Here is a 25919-nt window from a genome sequence, read left to right as displayed (position 1 = left end):
GAAAAGGAATTGACGGTAAAAAGGATCTAGCCTAGACGGGTGATCCTATCCTGATATAGCCCTCTCGAAGAATATGTGTAAAATGGATTTAGCCCGGACGGGTAATCCGAATTAGGGTCTGAATTTAGCTTTGGATTGGTAATTGGATCTAAGCTCATTAGAGTAATTGTCGTTGCGGGATTTAGCCTAGACTGGTAATCCCGACAATACTCTATGAGTTTATATTACTGGGATTTAGCTTTGGTGGTAATCCCTTGTAAGGGTGAGGTTCGAGGGAGTGTGCTCTTTGATATGAAATGTGTAAGACCATGGTTGAAAGATACCATGGCAACCTGATATGAAATGTGTAAGACCATGGTTGAAAGATACCATGGCAACGTGATATGCAATGAATAAGACCATGGTTGAAAGATACCATGGCAACTTGATATGAAATGAATAAGACCATGGTTGAAAGATACCATGGCAACGTGACATGAAAAGAATAAGACCATGGTTGAAAGATACCATGGCAACATGACAGAAAATGAGTAAGACCATAGTTGAAAGACACTATGGCATCATGTCAAAGATAAATAAGACCGTGGATGGGAGACGCTATGACATTTGTTGAACAATTGATATTCAAGTAATATGTATCAGATGGTGAATGATTATATGAAATAATTATGAAGATAGATAAACGAAATAAGTATAAGTACATGGAATATAATTTATATTAAGTTTGATATAAACTATTACCGGAATAAATATACATAAAATATATGGAAATGATGGAGCATGAAATATTGATATAATGAAATGAATGATATATACTTATGAAGAAACGGTAAGAGAATGATATGTTTCATGACATGTACATATATGATTATAATTGATATGTTGATACAAGGAAATTATGTAAGTAAAGACAATTATTAAACTCAAGTGTGACATGTCGAGAAACTAAGTATATCAATGTTGAATTTATATGAAATATGTGCAAGTATACTAACAATGGTGTGGTTTGACGCTTAGACAAGTGACAAACTATTGATTGAATGGTAACTTGTTTAATTATAAAAAGCATTGAAATGGTAAGTACTTAGATGAAAATAAAATTTAAGATTTTGCGAAAATTTTTTTATAATCCCGATTTAATTCCGATTGGTTTTTAATGTTTGTTTGGGGCTTCGAGGGCCCAATAAAGAGACGTTATGATTATTTTCAAAATATAAATAATAAATAACTCAGAATTATTTGAAAATGTTCAGTAAACTCCGGTAATGCCTCGTACCTATTTCGACAATGGATACGGGTAGGGGGTGTTACAAGAACCAGATCGGGCACCAAACTGAGCTCTTTGGCACTCAGTGCAGAGAAGGCTTCAGTACCCTCTATTGCTTTAAGTCTTTCTTCTAAGCTCCTATACTTCTCTTGAACCTCGTGATCACCGATTTTCAACTTGGCTATTTCTGCTGGATCGTCCAAATTTGGAACTAGTGGATCAGCAGGACTAGCCCCCGGGTTTGATACAAATATTCCTTGCCCTATGTGAGTAGGTGGCACCGCCGTTGCTCCAGGTCTATGGGTTCCCCTTGGGTGTACCCTTTTTGTGTTGCGTGGGCATGCGGCGGAGTGAATCCTAGGGGATAGAGCGGATCTTGACTGTGATTAACTCTTTACTGAGGTTCTTCGACGTCAAGGCTCTACATGGGTCCCTTTCCTTTAACTAAAGCTGACATCATTTCCATCATTTTGGCCATTTGGTTCCTTTGTTCAAGTGATTCTTCTCGAGATCTCACCATTAAGTCTCTTGTCTCTTGCTGTGACTTAGCCAGTTGTTCTTTTAATTCCCTCTGAACTCTTTCCATCCTTTCAATTCTTTCATTGAATTCAGCCTCCATTGCCCTAGCTTGTCGACGCGTTCTGTACGAATGACGTGGTTCCAGTCTCGTGGTATTACAACTGCGAATTGTATGTTTTAACCTCAGCAAATGATTATGGGATATACAATGAATGAATGAATGCATAAATGTCAAATGAATGTTAATAATGAAAGAAATGCAAGAAATTGGTGTTGATTTCAAGATAGCCCCTATTTAGGCATTTCATTCATTAAAAGATTTCATTACAAAACATTTTGCCATTTTCGATTCAGCCATTACACAAACTTCCTAGCTATATCGCCGTATTTCTTTACTCGTGCTAAGAACTCTGATATGTTTGATCTTTGACTTGGAGGGAATTGGCAAATGAGAATTTCATCTTCTTCCGATAATTGTACCACGTGCATGGCTACCCCACGAATTTCATTTATCAAAAAGCTAAGTTGCATTTCTTTTTCTTGGAGGCATTCTTCGTAAGCACGAATGTCTCTATCATATTGGCTATTCTTTTCTTCCAAAGATTTCAAGAGAGTATCTAGCTGTTGTTGACGATCTTACAGTATATCTTCTAACTCTCGTGTCCTCTCTTTTAGTTCTTGACGTTTAGATCGACTAGTCATTACCTAGGCAGACACAGCTTCATATTCGGCGTTCTTCTTCCTCAGTTCTATCATAGCCCGCGCAGCCTTTTCCTCCTCTTTCCTCGCTTTTCCTTTCTAAAATTCTATCTCGCCTTTAATGTTGCTTATTTCTTCCTTCCATTCTGCCGACGACTTGCCCAGCCCACTATTCTTTATTGTGCTTCTTAACTTCTTATTTTCCAGATGAAGATCTCTTAAGTCATTTCTTACGACTTCAGCCTCTTTTTGCACTTTCCCGGTTTTGGATCTTTCAATCTGAACGTCGATCTTCAATTGGTAGTTTTCCTCTTGAAGAGCACTAAGGTTCCGAGACATCTTGGCTTTTTCTCGTTCAAATTCTTGTCTTGCCATTTCTAGCTCAGACGGCATTTCTTCCGAGAAAGGATTCTAGACGGTGTAGTTCATTGACGAGATTTGCTGACTATTCACCCGTTGCTTCCTCTAGATGGCGTAATCTTGGGTGAGGGTATCAGCATATAGAGCCAATTCCATCAGATGAATTTTCTTCCAAGACTTTGTAGTGTCTCGGACCCTCTTCATATACCCTTCACCCGCAAAAGCTAACTCGGACTGTGCTAATCCTCCAGAGGCGGGTATGAATTGTCGTGAAGAAATTGTCTTTGGACTAATAGCGGGGCATATCCAACTCCTCCCCATAACCCGAGTAGTGGTACCCAATCTTGATTTCCAACCTTGAATAATAGAACCGAAGGGCGGATCCACGGTGTTCTCCACGTTATATCCTCGGCGCGAAGGTTCTGAAAAACTGAGACCCAATGCTGTTCAGTGACTTCCTTTGGCCATTCTTTCTTGATATAAGTTTCCAACGGGGTAAATGTTTTTGAAAACATATGGAACGGTGTGCGTTCTACTTTTCAGAAGTGACTCAAAATCCAGACATTTAGTAACTGCGTGCATCTGATAAAGCATCATTTCCCATTTTTCTACAACTATTTAAGGATCTGAAGGTCTCGGCTAGGATAGTCGGGACAGGGTTGATTCCTTGTTTTAATTTTTTGAAAAAATCCACCACCGCAACTTCTATGTGTCCAAGGACTTTCGGGAAGATGATCAAACCATAAATGGCCAAAGCAAATAAATTTACCTTTTTCAACATGTCGGGATGGTTCAGAACCAAATCTCGTAAGGAAGACCATGGAATACAAATGGTTTCATTCTTCTTCTTTATCTGTTTTTTGACCCATGCGTCAGTCATGTCTGTCAATCTCACTAACTTCTTCTTGAAGGTCATCGGTTTAGGCGCCTTCACATATACTTTATGGAATTGCGCATTTTCAACACGAAGCAAAGCAATGTACTCTTCTATAATCGGAGTCATATCTTCATGATTGAAGGTAAAACATTGGTAAGCCGGATCCCAAAATCTGACCATGGCTTGGATCAATCGTTCGTCTACATTGACAGCAATCAAGTTGGCTATATCCCCATATCTTTCAGTGAAGATACCCCTAGTGTCTGAATCCCACTGATTCCAAACCCGAACCAAATCTTCAAGGTTATTCTGGTGAATATTCACGATTACGTGCTCGGGTAGATTGGCAATACATCCCTCCACTAGACTATCCCCTTTTTCTTTCTGAGTTTTTAGAGACCAGTCCCGAACCACGGCATTCTTCTTGGTTGTTTGTATAATTGACTCTTTCATTAGAAACCCGTTTTTTGGCAACCAATCTCTAGTCAACACCTTCCTAATATGATGCCTATAATGCATGATGCAAAATAAGAACACAGACAAATATCTTGGTTAGTACAACAAATATGAATTACGGGAAAACCAAATTGAAAGTGTAAATGTTAAAGAAATAAAAGGGAAGAGGCGTTTCTCCCATGTATTTATTTTGGTGGCCATTAACGGACGGAGGTTCGGCATGGCTCTAGTTAGGTGGCTCGTACGGTTTACTATATGCGGTTTCAGTTCTAATAAAGGTACTCAGATTGTCCGTACTGTCATCTACTGAGATTAGTACGAAGCCTCGGTCGTAGCCCATCACGGGCTCACGAGTTCAATTCGAGGGATTACATTTACTTATGCCCATGCGGAGGGACAAGTTAACTCACGAAAGCATAAGTCATATGTAACCCGAAAGTATTCACTAGCCTGTGCGGAGGGACGAGTTAACTCACGAAGGCATAGTGTTTACTTTCACTTAAACGGACGGAGCCCGGGTAGAGAGCTCATGTTATGCAAAATGCAAGTGCAAGGTGTGTGGGGAGAAACTCATAAACCTTTACGTTTTATTAAAAAACTAAACTACAAAAACTAAAAAACTTAGAGCTGAAAACCAACAAGATAAAACAAGTTAGAAGAATATATACAACACGATGCAAAACATGATTTTTCAAAAACACAATTTTAGGATCACGACTAAATATTAATTTGAACAAGGAATTTTGAAAATTTTGACAACACGCGTTTAATTCGACGCGACTCTCAAAAATGCAGTCCCCAGCGGAGTCGCCAGCTGTAGCAACGTAAAAATTTTAGTTTCGCTTGGTCGCTAATTATGGCGATTTATTAAACATTTGAAAACCAACTTTCGATTTTATTAACAAAGGGAGTCGCCACCGATCCTTTTTATAGGTGTGATCGGACACCTAATAAATTTATTTTTAAAATAAAAAGAAGGCCAAGTTTAGGTCTACGTGAAAGTCCAGAGAAAAATTAAGGTTCGGGAGTCGGTTACGCGCGAGGAAGGTATTAGCACCCTCGCGACGCCCAAAATTGGTATCTTATAAACAAGTGTTGTCTTAATTTTCAAAATTGCAAGTTCAATATAAGATTTAATTGTGATCCGGTTGAAAAGACGATAATTTTTTATTCTGATTGGTTAAAAGGGCATTCCGTTTTCAACACAAGCCGATAAGATTCACCCAACATAGCGATGAAATCAACGACTTAGTGTTAAACCGATACGTCGCCTCATGTATTGAAATTAATTAGAAAACAAGAATAAGATTTTCGAAGTAATGCAGAGCTAATTGACATGAAATAAAAATAAATAAAAGAACTAGAAACACATTGACGCAAATAATAAACATGATAATAATATCAAAAAATGATAAAGATGTATGCGGTATTAAACGTAATATAAGAATTAAAATAAAATGGAAACAATGTATGTATATGTATACACATATAATAATGGTTAATATAGTTATGCAAACATGATATTAAAAATATTAACGATGCTACACATACGTATACTTAATAGTAACAAATAAAAACTATATACATAATGGTATTAAAAGGATAGATATATAATATAATATGAAGGATGTATATACATAAGATGATCAAAATACATAGATGGAATAGTTTAAGAAATATATATACATGAAAACATTAAAATAAGTACATAATAAAATATATACGATATGTACCTATATTAGAATGATAATAGTATATATATAAAACTATACACATGCTACATAAATACGTATATATATAAAAAGAACAGTGATTGTTAAGAATATGTACATAAGACCGTATAAAGAAATACATTACTAATGATATCAAAATATAAACATAATAACATATGAACAATATAATATTTCCTTTTTAGGAAAAACTGTATATAATATACATAAAATACATATATACCTACATAATATAATATTTACATAATGTATACATACTAGAAATAAAAAGACTATTAATAATACTACATAAATATATATGCAAATATATTAAAATATATACATATATAATATTAAAAAAGTATATACATAATTAATATAAAAACATAATATGGTATTTGAAATATATACATGACGTGTATAAAGATATAATATTAAAAAGATATGTATATGTAAATAAAAATTATAAGGTATTAATATATTTACATAGTTTACTCATATTAAAAATAATAATAATATTTAAAAAATAACTATTAATGATATTACATAAGCATACACGCATATATATACATAAAACAAAACATTAAAAAAAATTTGTTCATAATATACACATATATACGTATAATATAGTTATATATAAAAATACATACAACATATAGTATATATATAAAAAATAAACACAATATAGATGGTATTTAAAAATATAGTATTAAAACATAACATCATATATACATGAGATAATATAAAAGAAAAAGAAAAAATATATTGTATTTAAAGTATATACATGATATATATATAAGTATAATATTACTAGATATATACATAATATATATAATATATACATAATATATAGAAAAATAATATTTAAAAGAATAATATACATAATAATATAATAAGAAAATATTATAATAAGTACTAAAATATCCACATGTATAGATACATGTATAATAATAAAAAATAATAGTAGTGAAAATAATAAATGTAATAATAATGAAATGATGATCTGTATGAAAAGTATATATATACATACATACATGCCAAAATATATACTAACATTAATAATAAATATAGTATTATAATACTAATAATAATATGACATTAAAGTAACTAAAAATAACGAAGTATATACGTATGCATATGTAATGGAAGTATACTCTAATATATAATAATAATAATAATAGTAATAATAATAACAATATTAGAAAAAAAATAATGATAATACTTAAAGAACACCCCCCCTTTTGTTTATTTGAGCTCTGCTAGGGTTTCAAAAGAAGCCCATCCTCGCCGTCATCGCTCCACCACCGTGAACGGTGGCCATCGTCGCTCAAAAGGGGATTTTTCAGTCGGGTTTCAGACACCTTTTAAAGGCCATACCACCGAGACGTAGATACACCGAAGGGAGGAGGCTTTCGGCTTCCTTCTAGGTCCGATTCCGACGATGGTGAGGGATCCACCACTATCGCGACCGTCGGAGGCTCCGATCGAATTCCTTTTACTTTTTTATTATTCGCTATTTTAAATAAATTTGTAATATGAAAATGAAAGAAACAGAATCGAAAGAAAGAAAAATGGGTCAACCTTCTTTTCAGTTTTTTTGCTCTTCAATTTCTTGATATTCTCTGATGTTGGTGGTGTTTAAAAAATATTCCCTCTGTTAGGATTGTAGCATTTGTATATCAACTATCTTTCCAAGAATTGAAGAAGTCCCCCCCTTTTACAATGTTTTTGAATCGGGTTTTATAACCCTTTTACATCCCTTTTTTTATTGTTTCTATCATGTCTTCTGTTTTGTCCTTGCAGGGGATAGGCAAACGGCGAAGCAGGTGAGTCAGAGGGTGGTTGGCCGGTGGTTGCGGCGCAAGTGGGCAAGTGGGCAAGTGGGGGGTAGGTTTGGCTAGGGTTTATGTTTTCTGGCTTCGGCTTAGGTCTAGTTGGGCTAACGGGTTGGGGTTTAAATGTATTGGGTTGTGGGTTAAGTGGGCTTGTGGGTAAAAGGGTTTAAAGGGTTTGGGATTTAATGTATTGGATGTTGGTTATTGGGCTCCGGGTTTGGGTTTAGTTAATGGGCTATTGTGGACCACTTTGTATTGGGTTTAATTTGTAAATGTAACTGGGCCCGAGTTATCTTAAAAAATGGCCCAAAATTGGCCTATAACATTATTTATAAAAAATAATTTTCTAAAGTTATGGAAAAAATATATATTATTTATAAGAAGTGTTATGAAAGTTATTGGACATTTTATAAAACCTTTATATATAATAAAATTTATATTATTTTTTACTTAGTTTGTGTATTATATAAAGGGATATAACCTAACATAAGTTGTTCTTCAAATCAAATTTAGATAAGTTTTTATAATTAAAACTACAAATTATTTGGACTGTAAACCCGAATGCTATAAGGTTTGATGCTAATTATGCAAATACAAAATGTTTTCTTACACCATATCGTGGGGTATGATACCATCTGAGAGAATAGTGACAAACACTAACACCACAGAACTCTTTAGTTTGAGAGATTTAAGGCTTCAAAACATACTTGAGAAGACACTTGCTGTTCCAAAAAAAATATTCATCATATTAATAACATCATCTTATTATAACATTAAAAAAAAAAGGTTGGATCGTACTAGATGTTGCGTATTTCATAACTTCAATTATAAGTGGAATTGAGATGATCTATACTTCGAAAACTACATGGAAGAAGGAGATATTGATAATCATACTGATAAAGATTCAAATTTAAATGATGATAAATTCAGTTAAGAACCAACAGATGATGATAATAAGCATATATATGTTAAATATTAAAAAGGGAATAACCCAACAAACATGCACTGGAATAATTAGATAAAATTGCGTATGATGTTTATTTTTCTTGTCATTTTAATAGTAATCATATTATCAACTACTTTTTATATTAACATAATACATATGATGATTTTATTTTCATTTTTGTTACTTGTTTAGAAATTATTTTATCATATTAACAATATTTTTATAGTAATTAATATATTTTTAAAAATATAAATGATTTTACAATTTCTATTATCAAACATGACATAGAAAATTATTATGCAATTACACTCTCTCAACCAAACATGCCTATGAAAGTACAAATCTTTGTAATTACAAATGGGTATAATTACTACTCTAATGATTACATTTTTATTCAATTACTTTGTGTTGTCTAAATAGACCGTTAAGAATTTGCAAGTATTAGTATACAAGAAAGGCAACGAATCAAGTGGTGTGTGGGTTGACTCTAGACTTGTCCATTGGCCAGGCTGCGCGGTTGAAAGGTGGGAGGGTTTGGGTAAAAATATATACTCGAAAAATAAGTTTAGAAAAAAAATGAGGTCTATTTAAAAAATGGGCTGGGTCTCGGGCAAGGCTTTTTTGGCCTAAGCCAAATTAGCAAAAAAAAAAAAAAAAAAAAAACTTCGTTTTCTTGTTGTTTTGCTGCTATTTTTTATTATTTTCTCACTGTTTTGCTACCATTTTACTATTTTGTTATTATTATTTTGTTATTATTACTTAGATATTGTATAACTCTTGTTTTATTATTAATTTTGTTATTATTTTAGAGGCATTTGCTTGTTAAGTTACACCCATGTTAATGTTATAAATATTTTTTATTTATTTTTAATTTGTTGGGAAATATTTATATTAATATTTTTAGTATTTTTATATATTATATAAAAATAATATAAAAATTAATTTGACAGGGACAGTCTGGACAAAAATTTAAACTCATTTTTTACTTTGAATTTAATAAATAAGCCTAAAATTTTAGCAAGTCACAACCCGAATCATGTACTAGTTGACTCGTATGGGATAGATTAATTTCTGATTTGTTGTGAGCGAAATAATTACCTTTTCTATTGTCTAATTTAATTGAAGTTGATAAATCACATTGATGTCCATTAGGCGCGTACGGGGATGCTTTTGAGGTTGGAAAAGCAATTTTTTCACCCAAAAATAGTGTCAAACTTTCGGCTTATAAGGTTGAGAGTGTAGTAAAAAAATGTTTTTTTTTTACCTAAAGATAAAATTTGAAGTTTAGATGCTTTTAATTTTTGCGTTTTGAAATAAAAATTATAAAAAATATCTGTATTTGTATTAGTATTTAAAATTTTCGATTAATTTATAGTACATATATCATTATATTAAATCATTTAAATATTATTTATTATTATATTTAAAATTACAAAATGTTTCAAAAATATTTAAAAAGTACTTAAAAAGTATATATTTTATGTATAATTATATTAAATTATTTAAATATTATCTAAATTGATTTACTTTTAATTTTCAACATTATGTTTAAAATAAATGTCGAAATCATTTTTTGAAAAACGGGAATCGACTTTTGAAAACAAAAATTGGGAGTCGCCACCAATCCTTTTTGAGGTGTAATTAGGCCACCTTATAAAACATTTTGGTCCACGAATTTTAAAAAAACGGGTTCGGGAGTCAGTTACATACGAGGAAGGATTAGCACCCTCGACACGCTCAAAATTGGTACTTAATCAATTAATTAGTGTCTTAAATGCAGAAAATTAAATATTTGGACAGAGTTCAAAATGCGATCCTCCTTTTATTGGCTTTTAAAACATTTAGGTAATTCAAATGTGTATTAAAGACCATCTCACCTTGAGGTAAAACATTACATCCAGTACGTTAGGACACAACATTTTTTACCCTCAAATGTGATCTTGCCTTTAAAACGTGCGTTTTAACTTTAAGAGGATATTCGAATATTCAAAACAAACAAAGAAAATGAAACCCAGTACGTTAGAGCACGATCCTTTGAATTCTTTAAATACTGAACATTGCCTTGTTTAAAATTTCAAATGAAATGTAATAAATAAATGAAATGTATTTTTATTAAAAAAACTTGATAACATAAGGAATAAAACACGTGGCAATAACATCTCATGAATAATCTAAAATAATAGGGAAATATAAAGGAACAACTTAAAATACATGCAATAACAGCACATCATACATTATAAAAATACCACCATTTATATCCAAGGGTCAATACATAAGAAACCAATTTTAAAAGAAGTTTCAAATAAATCACCTAAATAAAATATAACAAGTTTTTAAAATAAAATAAAATAAATAATAGGAAAAGAAAATTGAAATATAACTATATAAACTATAGAAAATTTTAAATAGGTAATAAATATAAGAATTTAAAAAATAAATAGGGAAAAAATAAAATAAATAATATAAAATAAATATTATAAAGTAAATAATTTGAATGAAAGCTTGAATTGTATCAAAATAAAAAAATAAGGAAAAGAAAATATATATGCATAAAAGATTAAAAATAAATAAAAAAATGAAGGTATTTAAAACAAACAAAACATACAATCAAAATAGGATTCCTAAGAACCCAATTGTACATGAATCAACTTAAAAAAGGGGAAAAATATATACGTATAATAAATTTAAGAGGAAAAAAAATATATATATATATATATAATAAATATAAAGAGAACATTTATATAGAATAACATGAAAGCAATAATCTATTTAGCATAGGGCTAATTTTATCATAAATTATATATGTATAATAACACATAAGAGCTATTTAAATGTAAAATCATACAAAATTTTAAAATAATATTATATAAAAGAAATTTAAAAAAGAAACTTATAATTTAAAAAACAAAAAAACAACAACGTAATTCATCAAAGTAATTTAAAATGTATGTATATATAAAAAAATAAAAGAAATGAATGCCAAATGAATTTAAAGAAATAATGAATTATATAAATCAAAATGAGGGAGAAAAAAACTTAATTGAAATAAAAGCTAATTACGAGAGACAATCAACAAACAAAAATATTGAAATTGAAAAGGACTAAAACGCAATGGGCGCAAAGGTATAAGGGCTAAAAAAGAAAATATTCCTAGCCCCAAAAGCAACACTCATGCACGAACTAAATTGGAAAGGTGCGAAAATTTCAGGGCAAAAATGAAAGAAACCAAATAGGGTCAAAACAAGAATGGCGCAAATAGAAAGGACTGGCTACATAAATTACCCATTTAAGGGTAAAATGCGTGTGGACCCAGTCAAAACACGCTATCCCTTTCCCCTTCCCCATGCTGTTTCAACTTTTTATTATTTAAATCATTTTTTTATTTTAAAAAACATTTTAACCTTTTGTCTTCTTTTTGAAAGAAAACTTTGAAAGCTTATAACTTTCTCAGCTTCTCCATTTCCCCCCTCAGCCGAAAGGCTAATATTCTGGCCTACAACCGCCCCCAATATCTGACCGCGACAAACGGGACAAGGCCCACCGACGGTGCGAACGTGATATAACTCCGGTAAGCCTCTCGTTCTCTCTTTGCCTCGTATTTGTGTCGAAATAAAAACAGAATAATAAAATAAAAAACAAAATAAAAATAAAATAGTCACCTTTGGAGTATTCTTGGCTGATCTTTATTGATTTTAGTTTGCTTATGGTACTCAAAAACGTAACTCGTTTCTCTTGAAAAGAAAGCGAAAACCAAAAAAAGTTCCCCTTTTACAATACATTTCTGAGGCTTTTATAGCCGATTTTACAACCTATTTCACTTGTTTGTAGGTTCATGGGCGTGTACGTCTCCTACGTGGAGGTGGAGTGACGCACGGTGCGGAGATTCGCCGATGTGCGGTACCTGGGGACTGCTTCGGTTGCAAAACAGCAGCTCCTTGGGTTTTTTGTTTGCTGAAATTTGCTTATGCTTTGGGCCTTGTAGTTTGGGTTTGTTTTTTATTTAGTTTTGTATATGTGTGGGCTGGGCATAAATTGAGCTTAACAATAAACATTTTAATTTCCGTCCGTAATTTTTGACACTAATGTCAAATATCTTAAATTAACAAAACACACTTTTTCATAACTCTTTTCCACAACATTTTTTTCTAACTTGTACTTTTAAAAAGCATTTCACAATCGCAGCAATAATACCAATTGGTCAACTACACTTTTTCATAGCTCTTTCTTACAACACTTTTTCTAAATTTAATTTTTTAAAAGCACATTTCAACCGCAATAATAATACTAAATTGGCCTTTGTATGAAGGGTCAGAATTACTTTTTTTTTTCTTCTCTTTTTTAATTAAAGGTATGGGAAAGGGAATGTCAAGGTTCCAACCTTTTTACTTGTTATCAACTAAAATTTCATTACAATAGAACTTATTTTTTGAAAATCAGGGTTATTATAATAAATTTAATTTAATAATTGTGAAATATTTAGTTCTTTGAATGGGTCAATAGAATCATTTGATTAGTTCTGCTAATGACTCTAACTAAAGTTTGATTTCTGGGTACAACAATAATTTGTATTCTCAAATGATATCAGCAAAATTTACAATCATTATGAAAATTCTATTTTTCCTTACGAAAAATATATTACTCACGATGAGCAAAAGTCACAAAATCTCATAATTTACAATCAATTTATTCATTATTTCCTTTTTTATTGGACAAATTCTCACATTTAAATTATGTGTTAGAGGAACTAATATTTCATCCTATTCATCTAGAAATCTTAGTTTAAGCTTTTTGCTATTGGATAAAATATACTTTTTCTTTACATCCATTATGATTCTCTTTACGAATATTGTAATTTAAAGAGTTTTATTACTCTAAAGAAATCTAATTCGATTTTTAATTCTGTGAAAAAAAAATAAAAAAAAAACACACAAATTTTACGTGGAAACTCTTACAGGAAAAAAAATCACGGGCAGAGAAGAAGAAAATTTACTATGTCGAAAAATTGAATCAATACAAAAAGAATAGACTATGTCTATTTATAGGCTTGTAAAGCCATATTCTAGTAGGATTGAAACACCTTATCCTAATCAATATAAAATAGATGAAGTTTAATAAGGTTTAAAAAACCTTATTCTAAAATAAAATAAAAGAAGTCTAGTTCTGTATAGATTTTACTTTTATTTTATTTTTCATCGTATTTTATTTAAATAAGAATTTGGGTCAATTAATTCTAACAATCTCCACCTTGACACAAATTCTTAATAAACAAGTTATTCACCTCTTCCATAAAACCCCTTAAGGGTTTAACTTCAACAATGAACACCAACCAAGTCTAAGCAATGCTCAAACTTTGTTATAGGAAGTGACTTAGTCATCATATCTGTAGGATTTTCATGAGTACTAATTTTGCTCACAATAATATCACCACGAGCAATAATATCACGAACAAAATGATACCGAACATCAATGTGTTTTGTTCTCTCATGAAACATTTGATTTTTTGTAAGAAAGATGGCACTCTAACTGTCACAAAATACTGTGTTGATTTGAAGGTCTTCATTGAGTTCACTAAAAAGTCCCTTCAACCAAATAGCTTCTTTACAAGCCTCATGAATCGCCATGTACTCGACTTCGGTGGTAGACAAAGCGATATGAGACGCAAAGTGGCTTTCCAACCGATTGCACAACCTCCGATTTTAAAGATATAACTGTGAGAGATCTTCTTTATCAAGGCCTCCAAAGAAATCAGCATCAACATACCCTATGACTCCATCTCTAGTTCTTCCAAACTGTAAGCAAACATCAGTAGTACCTCGTAAGTATCTTAGAATCCACTGAACTGCTTTCCAGTGTTCTTTACTGGGATTCACCATGTATCTGCTAACTGCACTGACTGCATATGATAAATCTGGACGTGAACAAACCATAGCATACATGAGAGATCCCACTGCACTAGAGTATGGAACATGCGACATGTACTCAATCTCATAATCTGATTGTAGAGACAAAACTGATGAAAGTCTGAAATGGGCTACTAAATGAGTACTAACAGGCTTAGCACTCTACATATTGAACCTACAAAGAACTTTCTCAATGTACCCCTTCTGACTTAGGTACAATTTACTTGTTTTTCTATCTCTGAGAATCTCCATTCCAAGTATCTTCTTTGTTGGTCCTAAATCTTTCATCTCAAATTCTTTACTTAGTTGGGTTTTGACATTTCTTATCTCTCCTTTATCTTTTGCTGCTATCAACAAGTCATCAACATAAAGAAGTAGATACACAAAAGAACCATCACTGTTTTTCTTAAAGTAAACACAACTGTCAAAACTACTTCTTTTAAAATCATGAGAAGTCATAAAGGAATCAAACCTCTTGTACCACTGTCTTGGTAACTGTTTCAAACCGTAAAGGGACTTTTTCAGCAAGCAAACATAGTCCTCTTTTTCTGAGACTATAAAACCCTTTGGTTGTTGCATGTAAATATCCTCCTCAACTTCTCCATGCAGAAATGCAGTTTTTACATCTAACTGCTCAAACTCCAAATCATGCATGGCCACAATACCAAGCAAAGCTCGAATCGAACTATGCTTAACAACTGGAGAGAACACATCTGTGAAGTCCACTCCTGGAATTTGATTGTAACCCTTTGCAACAAGTCTTACTTTATATCTGGGTTCTTCAACTCCTGGAGCCCCTTCTTTCCTTTTAAACACCCATTTACAACGAACAACCTTTTTACCTTTAGAAAGTTTCACAAGGTCCCATGTTCTGTTTTTGTGGAGTGATTCCATCTCTTCTTGCATAGCAAACATCCACTTTTCTGAGTCTTCACAGCTAACCACCTCAGAATAATTAGATGGCTCTTGATTCGCATCTATATCTTCAGCCACATTTAAAGCATAAGCAACTAGATCAGCCTCGGCATACTTCTTTGGAGGTTTAATTTCTCTTCTAGTTCTGTTTTTGGCGATAGAGTATTGTGGTGAAGAAGCAACTCTATTCTCAACTTTTGTTCCGGCTTGAGGAGTTGACTCTGTATTAATCTGATACTCCACCTGCTTTTGATTTTCTTTATTGGAAGAGTCTTTAAGAGATAAGTTAGGTAGCATGGCAGTTTCATAAAAAACAACATATCTGCTAATCACAACTTTTCTATTTTCAGGACACCATAACTTATACCCTTTTACACTAGTTTTATAACCAAGAAAAACGCATTTAATGGATTTTGGTTCCAATTTTCCATTATCAACATGAGCATACGCAGGACACCCAAAAATCTTTAAATCAGAATAATTAGCAGGATTACCAGACCATACCTCTTGTGGAGTCTTTTTCTCAATGGCAACGGATGAAGATCGGTTGATTAAAAAACATGCAGCAGAGGCTGCTTCTGCCCAAAATGACTTCGATAAGTTGGCATTTGACAACATACATCGAACCTTCTCCATGATCATTCTGTTCATTCGTTCTGCAACGCCGTTTTGCTGTGGAGTATGACAAACCGTCAAGTGTCTCATAATCCCCGACTTGCACAATCTATTAAACTCATCGAGCGAACTCTAAGCCATTATGCATGCAGAGGTATTTTATCATTTTCCGTCTATTTTCAATCATAATTTTCCAAGACTTAAATGCAGAAAACACATCGCTTTTCTGCTTCAGGAAGAACGTCCAAACTTTTCTGGAAAAATCATCAATAAAGGTTAGCATATAATTAGCTCTACCTCTCGAAGGCACTCTGGATGGCCCCCACAGATCAGAATGAGTATACTCTAATATTCCTTTCGTGTTATGGATTCCTCTAGTGAATCGAACTCTCTTTTACTTTCCAAAAACACAGTGCTCAGAGAAATTTAGTTTGCAAATTCCTTGCCCATCAAGTAGTCCTCTTTTACTCAATTCTACCATGCCATTCTCACTTATATGCCCTAAGCGCATATGCCAAAGTTTAGTAATATCATCATCTGACAAGGAAGAGGAAGCGACAGCTGCATCACCAGTAACAGTAGAGCCCTGCAAAACATATAACTTGGAATTTTTCTTTGCCCTTTCATCACAACAAGGGAACCTTTGGAAATCTTTAAAATCTCACTTTTAGCTATATATCTGTACCCTTTTGAATCAAAAGTACTCAACGAAATTAAATTTCTCTTCAATTCTGGAACATGTCGTACCTCACTAAGTGTTCTGACAACTCCATCAAACATCTTAACTTTAACTGTTTCAACACCTGCGATTTTACATGAAACATTATTTCTCATCAAAACAACACCTTCAAACACTGTTTCGTAAGTTGTAAACCAATCCCGATTGGGACTCATGTGGAAGGTGCAGCCTGAATCAAGTATCCATTCCTCGCTTACTTTAGAATCATTGATAGAAGCAACTAGAAGTTCACCATCACTGTAATCTTCTACAACATCACTTCATAGGAATTTTCGGTTGTTTTCCTTTTGATTCGACCTCCTTTTAATCTTATTTTGTAGCTTATAGCACTTTCAGATTTAATGTGCCCTTTCTTCTTGTAGAAGTTACAAGTTTTACCTCTGTTTGAAGACTTCGATTTACCTTTAGATTTACCACGAAGATTCTGTTCCTGTGTCCTACCACGATCATCATCAACATTCCGATCTTGTCTCTCACGAACAATGAGACCCTCTCCTTGAGAGTCGGGTTTAACCACAAGATGCTTCATCTTATCATACGAGGTTAAAGAATCATAAACCTCATCAACTGTGAGAGACTCGCGGCTATATAAAATTGTGTCTCTAAAGGTTGAATAAGGCAGGGCAACGAACAAAGTAGAATCAACCTTAGATCTTCCTTATCATCTTGAACCTCCATGGCCTCCAAGTTTGAGAGAATTTCTTTAAACACTGTTAAGTGTTTGTGTACAGACGCACCTTCCTCCAAACGATGAGCATAAAGACGCTGCTTCATATGCAACTTGCTTGTTAGAGTTTTCGACATACATATTTGTTCTAGCCTCTTCCATAATGCAGTGGCGGTCTTCTCTTTCATCACATCCTGCAAAATTTCGTTGGACAAATGCAGATGTAATTGTGTTAACGCCTTTCGATCCTTACGCTTCTTCTCTTCATCTGTTAATGTCGAAGGCATCTTATCTATCCCTAGCAAGGCATCCTCCAGATCCATCTGTGCAAGAACTGCTTGCATCTTAATTTGCCACAACGCAAATCTGGTGTTGCGATCCAACAGCGGAATTTTATACTTCAAAGACGCCATTACCTTGATCGAGATGAATAACTCGGAAGCTCTGATACCAATTTGTGAAAAGAAAATAAAATAAAAAATAAAAAAATAAAAATAAAGAACACATAAATTTTACGTGGAAACCCTTACGGGAAAAAAAAACCACGGGCAGAGGAGAAGAAAATTCACTATGTCGAAAAATTGAATCAATACAAGAGGAATAGATTATGTCTATTTATAGGCTTGTAAAGCCATATTCTAGTAGGATTTAAACACCTTATCCTAATCAATATAAAATAGATGAAGTTTAATAAGGTTTAAAAAACCTTATTCTAAAATAAAATAAAAGAAGTCTAGTTTTATGGATTTTACTTTTATTTTATTTTCCATCGTATTTTATTTAAATAAGAATTTGGGTCACTTAATTTTAACAAATTCATTACACCGTGAGCTTGATTATCCGAAAATTACTTGTTAAAACAAACATGCATCTAGGGGTGTTAACTCGGTTAAAACTAAATTATAGACCGAACCGGTTTAATTCGATTAATTAATTGGTGGTCGAATTTAGTTCGGTTAGAGGTCGGTTAATACTTTTTTAAAATTTTGATTATCTGTTAATTCAGTTCGAAATCGAAAATTAACTAAATTAAATAATATATCTTATATATAATATATCTTTTTATATTAGCAATATATTTTTGAACTAATATTTTTATATTAATGGAAATAGATAATATATTATATATAATATATATTTTGAATTATTAAAAAATTAAACTTTAGTAATGTTTTTTATATGTTTTATATTTATTTTAATAAAAAATAAAAAATATAATTTTTATTAATTCAATTAACTAACCAAAATATTTCAATTTAATTAATATATTTGACAAAAACTTGGATACGAGGAACAATTAAAGATTTATACATTTAGAGTATCTCCATCCACTTTAAAATAATTTTAATATCATTTAATAAAATTTCCAATTTTTAGTTAAATTGATGAATTTATTTTGATATGATATCATTATTTAAAATCCCCAAATAAAAATGTCATAATCCCGCCATTTTATCCACCGTAAAAAGCCATGTCTTTCTCGCTCAAACTCACGCCCAACTTCGTCCTCCACATCCCTGACCCTCATCGTGTAAATTTTCTTTTCTTCGTTTCCTTTATTTTCTTTCCACTATTTTTTGTTCTATTCATTTTATTAATCTCCAATTATACCAATATAATTTCCATTTTTTCTTTAGGGTTTCAGTGAGATTTCATTTTTAAGCATTTCTGGAATTCGCAATTCCAGGAGCCTTGTCTCTCAGAATTCCAAGAAACTCTCTTGCTCAATCAACGGCGATAACAACATTGTAAGCGCCATTTGGTTATTATTTTGTGTTTATATTTTCATAATTATAATGACCTATTTGTTGAATTGGGAATTTCTTTTACTGCTCGATTTGTTCTCTGTTTAAATTTCAAATTTAATTCATCGTATTTGGCTTCTGTTAATTTTTTAATTTGTATTCTTTCTATTGCCTGCGGTTACTAGGTTTATGGCCCAACTGATGACGGCAATTATTCAACGAACAATGAGGGTATGGAATTTGTAAATAGACACTTAATAATAAAGGGATTTTTGCTTATTTATATACTTTTATTTTTGATTTTGTTTAACTTCTTTATTTTTGTTCGATGTAAAGGTTCGACGGCTGGAAAGAGTGAGGCTAGTCAAGGAGAATCGTTTTTTTCATCTAAAGAGTATTTACTACGTGCTTTTTATTTAGTTATTTATTTGTGTTTGCTCCCGTTTATACTAATTTTGATTGAAATACAATGTTTATTGCATTTATGTTGCCCAAATTATTCCTTTTCCTAAAATTTGGATATGAACATGAGAATATGATCCTCTGAATATATGAAAAAGCTTCTAAAAAAATGATTATTTCTGCATCAAATACATATTGCAACTCACCTTGAGTTCCAGTAACGTAGATTATTATAATCACTAATTTTGAAATGACTCCAACAAGTTGATACATGCATTTGAGCAACATGTTTTTCCATTCACCCGAAATCTCTGTTGTTGTGTTTTGCATAGCAATACTTTGTTGTTCTAGATTTGAGTAGATTGATAAAGAATGCTTGTATTAATTTCTTAATTTTGCTTTGGCTGGAGCACTGTTGTTGGATAGCAGCGAACTGTGCTTTTAAACTATAAATCCTTCCATGCTAGATTTCTATTCATTCTGTATCTTCTTTTTTCTCTTTCTCTTTAAATGATATGTCACTCTAAATGCAATTATTATTTAACCATATGACACAGATTTACACCAGAAATGAGAACCATGCTAAATAACCTATTTTCTCTTGGGAGGAGCTGTTTTAATCTTAACAGCAGCAATACACAATGCCATGCTTTGACATCTTGACTTCTTTTGTTTTGTGCACTTATGAACCTTAAGTCTAATAAAATGAAGAGGGTTGCGGATATGTGGGGCTAATTTCTTTGTTGGTTCTTGTTCTTCGGTTCTCAGTGTGTTGAAGAAGTTGAGACGATATGGAATTTCTGGGGTGTTGTCTTATGGGCTCCTGAATACAGTTTACTACCTCATTACCTTTCTCTTGGTTTGGTAAGTAAACTATTGCTTCATTGTCAGCTCATGATTTCCTTGCTTGATTTCATTTGGCATATATATTGTATTATTATAATATTAGTTTTTAGCATTCATAACTTTGATTCACCAGTCAGTTGACATATGTAAAATTTTATTTGGATTTGATTTATATCATTCCTTTCCTACTCACTGAGGACACAGTGTCTTAATTATCTAATCTGCCATGTTTGGTTTTGTTGTGAGGCAGACTGATTTCATGTTGCATAAACATTTATAGGAACTATTTAACAAGAGCCACACTAAACCAAAGTTACTCTTTTGTACATCTACATTTTGGCTAACATTATATTTTAAAAAAGGCATCAATGTCTCTGGTTCCCATTTCCCATACATCATTGTTGTCATCAGTTTTTTCATGAGTAATGATGGAAAAAGTTTCCTGTTTCTTATCTAGTCATCCTACTTAGGTGCTCGTATGCATTTATAACGTAGTTACGTAACAAGAAGTGGTTTTGCTTCCATTTAAGGTTTTATGTTGCCCCCGTGCCTGGTAGAATGGGTTATATGGCAGCTGCTCAGAGGTAATATCTCATCCTTTTCGTTGTTTATGAGAATAAAGATGATATGAGCATTCTCCTGCCTTGCAGATTTCTCAAGGTTATGGCCATGGTTTGGGCAGGAAGCCAAGTGACTAAGCTTGTTAGAGCTGGCGGGTGAGTTGATAGAATTTCAATGTCTCTCCTTAAACATCAATTAGTTCAGAATCTTTGAGAGAATTGATACTTCCTGATTAGTCCTCAATTGCAAGTAATTTGGTTTTAATTAAATCCATTTATTTTATTTGTTCAACTTCTACACTGTTAAGTGCAGGTCTTTCATGCTCCTATTGCAGCGAATTATATGTCATGTATTTTGGCTCAGTTAAAGAAAATTTAAGATCATTGTCTGAACATACACAGAACATAAAAGCATAAGGAACTTTTTAAAATATTCTTTCATTTTACATCTTTTTGGAGATGGGGGTGGGGAGGATGAACCTCTCTTATAGAAATGGGTCATTTCTACACAGTGGTTTGGACATTCTTAGTGCTGTGGATTATATTTTAATAACCTACGACAATCTAGCTTATGCCAAGTTGTGCCTTTGTCATATCTTATGTTACTCAAACTTGAGTGTGTGTGTTGAATACGAGTATGTGACCAACACAAGTATTTCAACTAAAATGAAGAATTGAAGCAACATGGGTGTATCTATTCGATGCTTCTTGTTGAGTGATCATAAGTTCAAAAACTGTTCTATCCATCTCTTATAACTGTAAATATGAGATCACTACAGCGGATTTTCATTTAAAATCCTAGGTAGCCATCAATCAAATAAATTTATTTCTTTTCTCCACACTTTTTAAAGTAAATTGTTCTCCATCTAAAACCATTTAATGCTTTGTTGGGCTTTTATTGCAGGGCCCTTGCTCTTGCCCCATTTGTAGACAGAGGATTGTCGTGGTTCACTCTCAAATTAAAGTTTGAATCTCAGGGAAAGGTATCTGACTTTATCTCGTTAGGTTAGCAAGCATATGTATTTTAATATTTTAAAAAATAGATCAGAGCTTCAACGGTTTTATGTTCTTATTTTGTTTAATGTTTAAATACTTTAAACACTTATTTAATGTAAAATAAAATTATAAAATTAGTTATTAATTAATAGAAAATGAATTTGGCTTAACGTTAGTATCCTTAGTATAAAACTAAGAAATTAAAACCATACATATCAATTACAAATACTAGGGTTTAAACCCTATAATTGTTATCTCCCCTTCCCCCATTTGTATTATGTACCAAACAAAATGTAGAAAACTGGTGTTTTACCGGTACCATATACAGTTTGAGCTGGTTCATCGTTTATCCGGTTTTTATAGCTAGTGGACAGGACTGGCCACTAGTTCCTGATTTTATTCAGTTTAACCAGCTGGTCTGATCCAGTTTTTTATTCCTTAATCTGATTCCATTCAAAATGTCTCCAGGCTTCCATGGTGATTGTAGGATTTTGTTTTGGGCTGGCTTTGACGCTGTTTTTGGTCGTGACAGTGCTTTGGGCATAGGCTATTTTTTTGGTTCTCACCGGTTTTCAATTTTGGGCTGTCTTACATCCTATGAAATTTTTGTAGCTTTATGATTTTGGTTTCATATACTCTTATTTCTTTGTAGATGATAGAACGTTCATGTAAAAATAACAGTAGATTGAATGTTTTTAATTTTTATAATATCTATGCTAATATTCTTGTTTTAAAATTTTAAGAGCATATATTATCAGAACTTATAATGAAATTGTTCAAAAAAATTGTTTTAAATTTTGAATTCTTAATTACCCACATTAAATCTTAACAGTATTAGTCTAAATCAGCTTAAATATTCAAATTTAGGGTTTTTTTGTATGTGTACAATATTTTTGTTGTTTGGAAAATTTTTGAAAATATTTCATAAAAACTACTTAAAATGAAGCATACATTTTAAGAATTTATTATCTTTTATTGTTTAACTAAGTTTATTTTGTATCTATTAACTTTATATTTTATATTTTATACATCAAATTAAATATTGATATATGGTGTCAAAGAAAAGATTCAAAGAGAAAAAAATAAATTACAATAAGAAATTCCCTGACCTAAGAAAGTAAATTACACAAGAATATGTATATATGGTTTTTGTTGACCTTTCTGCATCAATCGAATTAACCATGTTGGCCGTCAACTGTAGCTTTGACCTCAACATGATTGAATAGCCAATGAATGAATATGGCAAAAATATAAACACTAGGCCCGCCATTGTTATGCCAATTGCAACTCCTTGCAAGTACAATCTTCTTGCATCTGTTTTAGTATTACAGAAAGGGTTCAATTTCATTTGTATCAAAATAATTTCAAGGATTGTAGTAATTATTAGGATTGTAGTAATTAATAAAAGTTATGTGGTGGACACTTGAAACAAACATAACAATGATTGAAGTCGATGGCAACTCACCATCATTTGCAGTGATGGAAAAGTTTGAATAGAACTGATAATCATGGTACCAGATACTGCAACTTCATCCATACACCTCCCATCCTCTCTTATTTCCAATTGTGGCTCTAAATGTCATTAGCTAAGTATACAAGCAATTGTTGCAGTCAGCTCTACTTATATCCCTAGTGCACTGAGCCATGCCATACTTCTTCCCAAATTGTCTTGCATCCAACATTGCTGCATGAAACATCGACCTAAATTATAACAAGAATGATAGCAAATCATTCAACCAAAAAAATCCATAAAACGGTAAAAAGAATTAAGCAACAGAAATAACAACTTAGGAACAATCAACATCTAACAAAGATATGTTTATCCCATTATTACAAGCAGCGAATTGATAGCACAAGAAAATGTTAAAATTGCGAATCAAGTTCAACCATGAAAGATTATATTCAACACTTCAAACCATAATATTCAATGATCAAGCACATGACACAGAGAGCTTGTTTCAATTGCCAAAAATGATTAGTATATTTGCCTTGAAATACCGGCATAATGTAAAAATACCAGATAAACTACCATCAATAGATTAATAATGTAAAACTACCATCAATGGATTAATAATGTAAAATAATTAGTATATTTGCCTTGAACTCAAATCATTACTATTTAAAAACATGCACAGACACACATCAATGGATTAATAATGTAAAACTACTAGATAAATTCTACATGCATCAAAACTTCCAGCGGGTTCCTAGAACTCAAATCAAGTCAACACAGATGCGGTAACCAATTTACACATTAATGCTTTGCATGTGCAGCAAAACAAAAATGAATCACCAATGTAAAAGTGATGCTGAAGGTAAAGTCAACTAGACACTTGAACGGACAACAGAAGAATCAAAATTTATGTTTGCTAAATCTAACCTAAAAAGTATTAATCTTTTATAGTAAGGAAATACATCAATCCACATGAATAATAAAGCTTAAAAAATCACAAGACTAGTAAAACTTATGAAAGCACAAATGAATAAATGAAAATGTCTATTTTAATGGTCTTATTATATTAATATATAATTCAAGGACACTTAAGCTTCTTTCATCTATTTTTGAAGGTAGAAGAGATCTTTATTGATCAAAATCAGAGGTTCAAATACCACATAAGCCGCAACAAGAACCATGATACCACTTATCTCAATAATGACACTATTTAGAATAGCCATGTAGCTAACAAGAAAGAATCAGCTCAACAAATCCCAAAGACAAACACACAGGGAGAAGCATGAAAGTTACAACATCCAAAAACAGTAATTCCTTTTTCAAAATTAAAATAATAACAATAACAAAGCAATGTTTATGTCCAAAATACCTTAAGAGAAGACTAACACAGAGCTGCTTTTGCATTTTCAATAGAGTAATCCTTGCCATTACATTACCTAACTATCACAAGCAGAATTAGAAACAATTAAAATTAAAAACAAACAAAAAAATCAAATAGAAGCAAGCAAACAAATCATATAATTCCAAAATGGTTCTTAATTTCTCATTATTTCTCATATAATTGTCTATCCGTCCATTTTGACAATTGAGTTTCAAACTTGAATCGGTTGATTTTGCTTGAAGTGGCAAATTGCTGAAGGGAAATAGACGAAGAAATTGAACAAAAAAAATCACCTAATTGTTGAGAGTTCCATTTCTGAAAAGACTAAAAATGGATAGGGCTTTTTTTTTTCAACCAAACTGCTATTTGTTTTCAATACAGAGATGAATCCTAGGTCAGGGTCGCAACGAAGGGGGAAGAGGAAAGAGAAGGAGAAGAGCGTTTAGCAAGTGCTAGGATGTGAAGAGGAAATTGATTGTAAAATGTCTTATAAAAAATAAAAGGGTAAGACATTTTCCTAAAAACAGGAATAATTTTTCCGTATTTTAGAAAAGCTTTTATAGTCAGAAGAATTTATTTTTCAATGAACAAACATCGCAAAAGGTTGAAAGTATTTGGAGAGCTTTATGATTGGTATATGAGATTATTTTGAGTAAGTGATTGTAACAATGGAGATCATTATAAGGGCTGCATTTAGTCAATATGTAAGGGTAGATCAAACTCTGTTAACAAATACTGTGTGTCGGTTTCTCCTTGCCTTAAGGAAATGTTGGAGCACTTTCATGCTGCCTCCAGATTGCATGTGAAAAATAGTAAAAGCTATCTTATTTTCTCTGGTGGTTCAGGTGAGTTGAAACATGAAATTCTTCATCTATCGGGGTATATATTTAGACATTTCTCTTATTTCTAGTAGATTAAAGAAGGAACACTGTTAAGAATTAATGGAAAAGATCTCAGTGAGAATTAATAGTTGGGCTATTAAATATTTCTCTTATGTTGGAAGCTTGCTACTTATATTGGCGGTAAATATAA

The 25919-nt window shown here is 32.1% G+C and overlaps 1 protein-coding gene and 3 long non-coding RNA genes across 4 annotated transcripts; 3 read left to right on the top strand and 1 right to left on the bottom strand.

Moving 5' to 3' along the window:
- Positions 1–7084: 7084 nt before the first annotated feature.
- On the top strand, positions 7085–7887 carry LOC128282635 (uncharacterized). The gene is made up of 2 exons (XR_008272978.1): positions 7085–7331; positions 7691–7887. It is a non-coding gene; the product is annotated as an uncharacterized LOC128282635 (long non-coding RNA).
- A 4140-nt stretch (positions 7888–12027) lies between these two features.
- On the top strand, positions 12028–12791 carry LOC108484333 (uncharacterized). Its single transcript, XR_001871237.2, has 2 exons — positions 12028–12236; positions 12497–12791. It is a non-coding gene; the product is annotated as an uncharacterized LOC108484333 (long non-coding RNA).
- Positions 12792–18907: 6116 nt separating this feature from the next.
- Positions 18908–22789, top strand: LOC108480674 (uncharacterized). The gene is made up of 9 exons (XM_017783753.2): positions 18908–19035; positions 19142–19252; positions 19435–19480; positions 19586–19643; positions 20420–20515; positions 21028–21081; positions 21148–21213; positions 21962–22040; positions 22522–22789. Exons 1-9 carry the CDS (start codon positions 18976–18978, stop codon positions 22597–22599), a joined length of 648 nt encoding a protein of 215 aa, XP_017639242.1. The 5' UTR covers positions 18908–18975; the 3' UTR covers positions 22600–22789.
- Positions 22790–23044: 255 nt separating this feature from the next.
- LOC128281636 (uncharacterized) lies at positions 23045–24933 on the bottom strand. The gene is made up of 3 exons (XR_008271886.1): positions 24876–24933; positions 23519–23754; positions 23045–23367 (listed from the first exon to the last, which is right to left on the bottom strand). It is a non-coding gene; the product is annotated as an uncharacterized LOC128281636 (long non-coding RNA).
- Positions 24934–25919: the final 986 nt, after the last annotated feature.

The sequence above is a fragment of the Gossypium arboreum genome, chromosome 10 (genome assembly GCF_025698485.1).
Source record: "Gossypium arboreum isolate Shixiya-1 chromosome 10, ASM2569848v2, whole genome shotgun sequence".
Taxonomy (NCBI): domain Eukaryota; kingdom Viridiplantae; phylum Streptophyta; class Magnoliopsida; order Malvales; family Malvaceae; genus Gossypium; species Gossypium arboreum.
Note: the sequence above shows the minus strand (reverse complement) of the source record. Positions and strands in the feature narration are given on the sequence as shown.

Bases quoted from the DNA above. Each gene is read 5' to 3' on its own strand.
- LOC108480674 (XM_017783753.2), top strand. From the start codon at position 18,976: ATGTCTTTCTCGCTCAAACTCACGCCCAACTTCGTCCTCCACATCCCT. The intron at 20,516-21,027 runs GTAAGTAAACTA...CTTCCATTTAAG, and splicing joins ATTACCTTTCTCTTGGTTTG to GTTTTATGTTGCCCCCGTGC. The intron at 21,082-21,147 runs GTAATATCTCAT...CCTGCCTTGCAG, and splicing joins TATATGGCAGCTGCTCAGAG to ATTTCTCAAGGTTATGGCCA.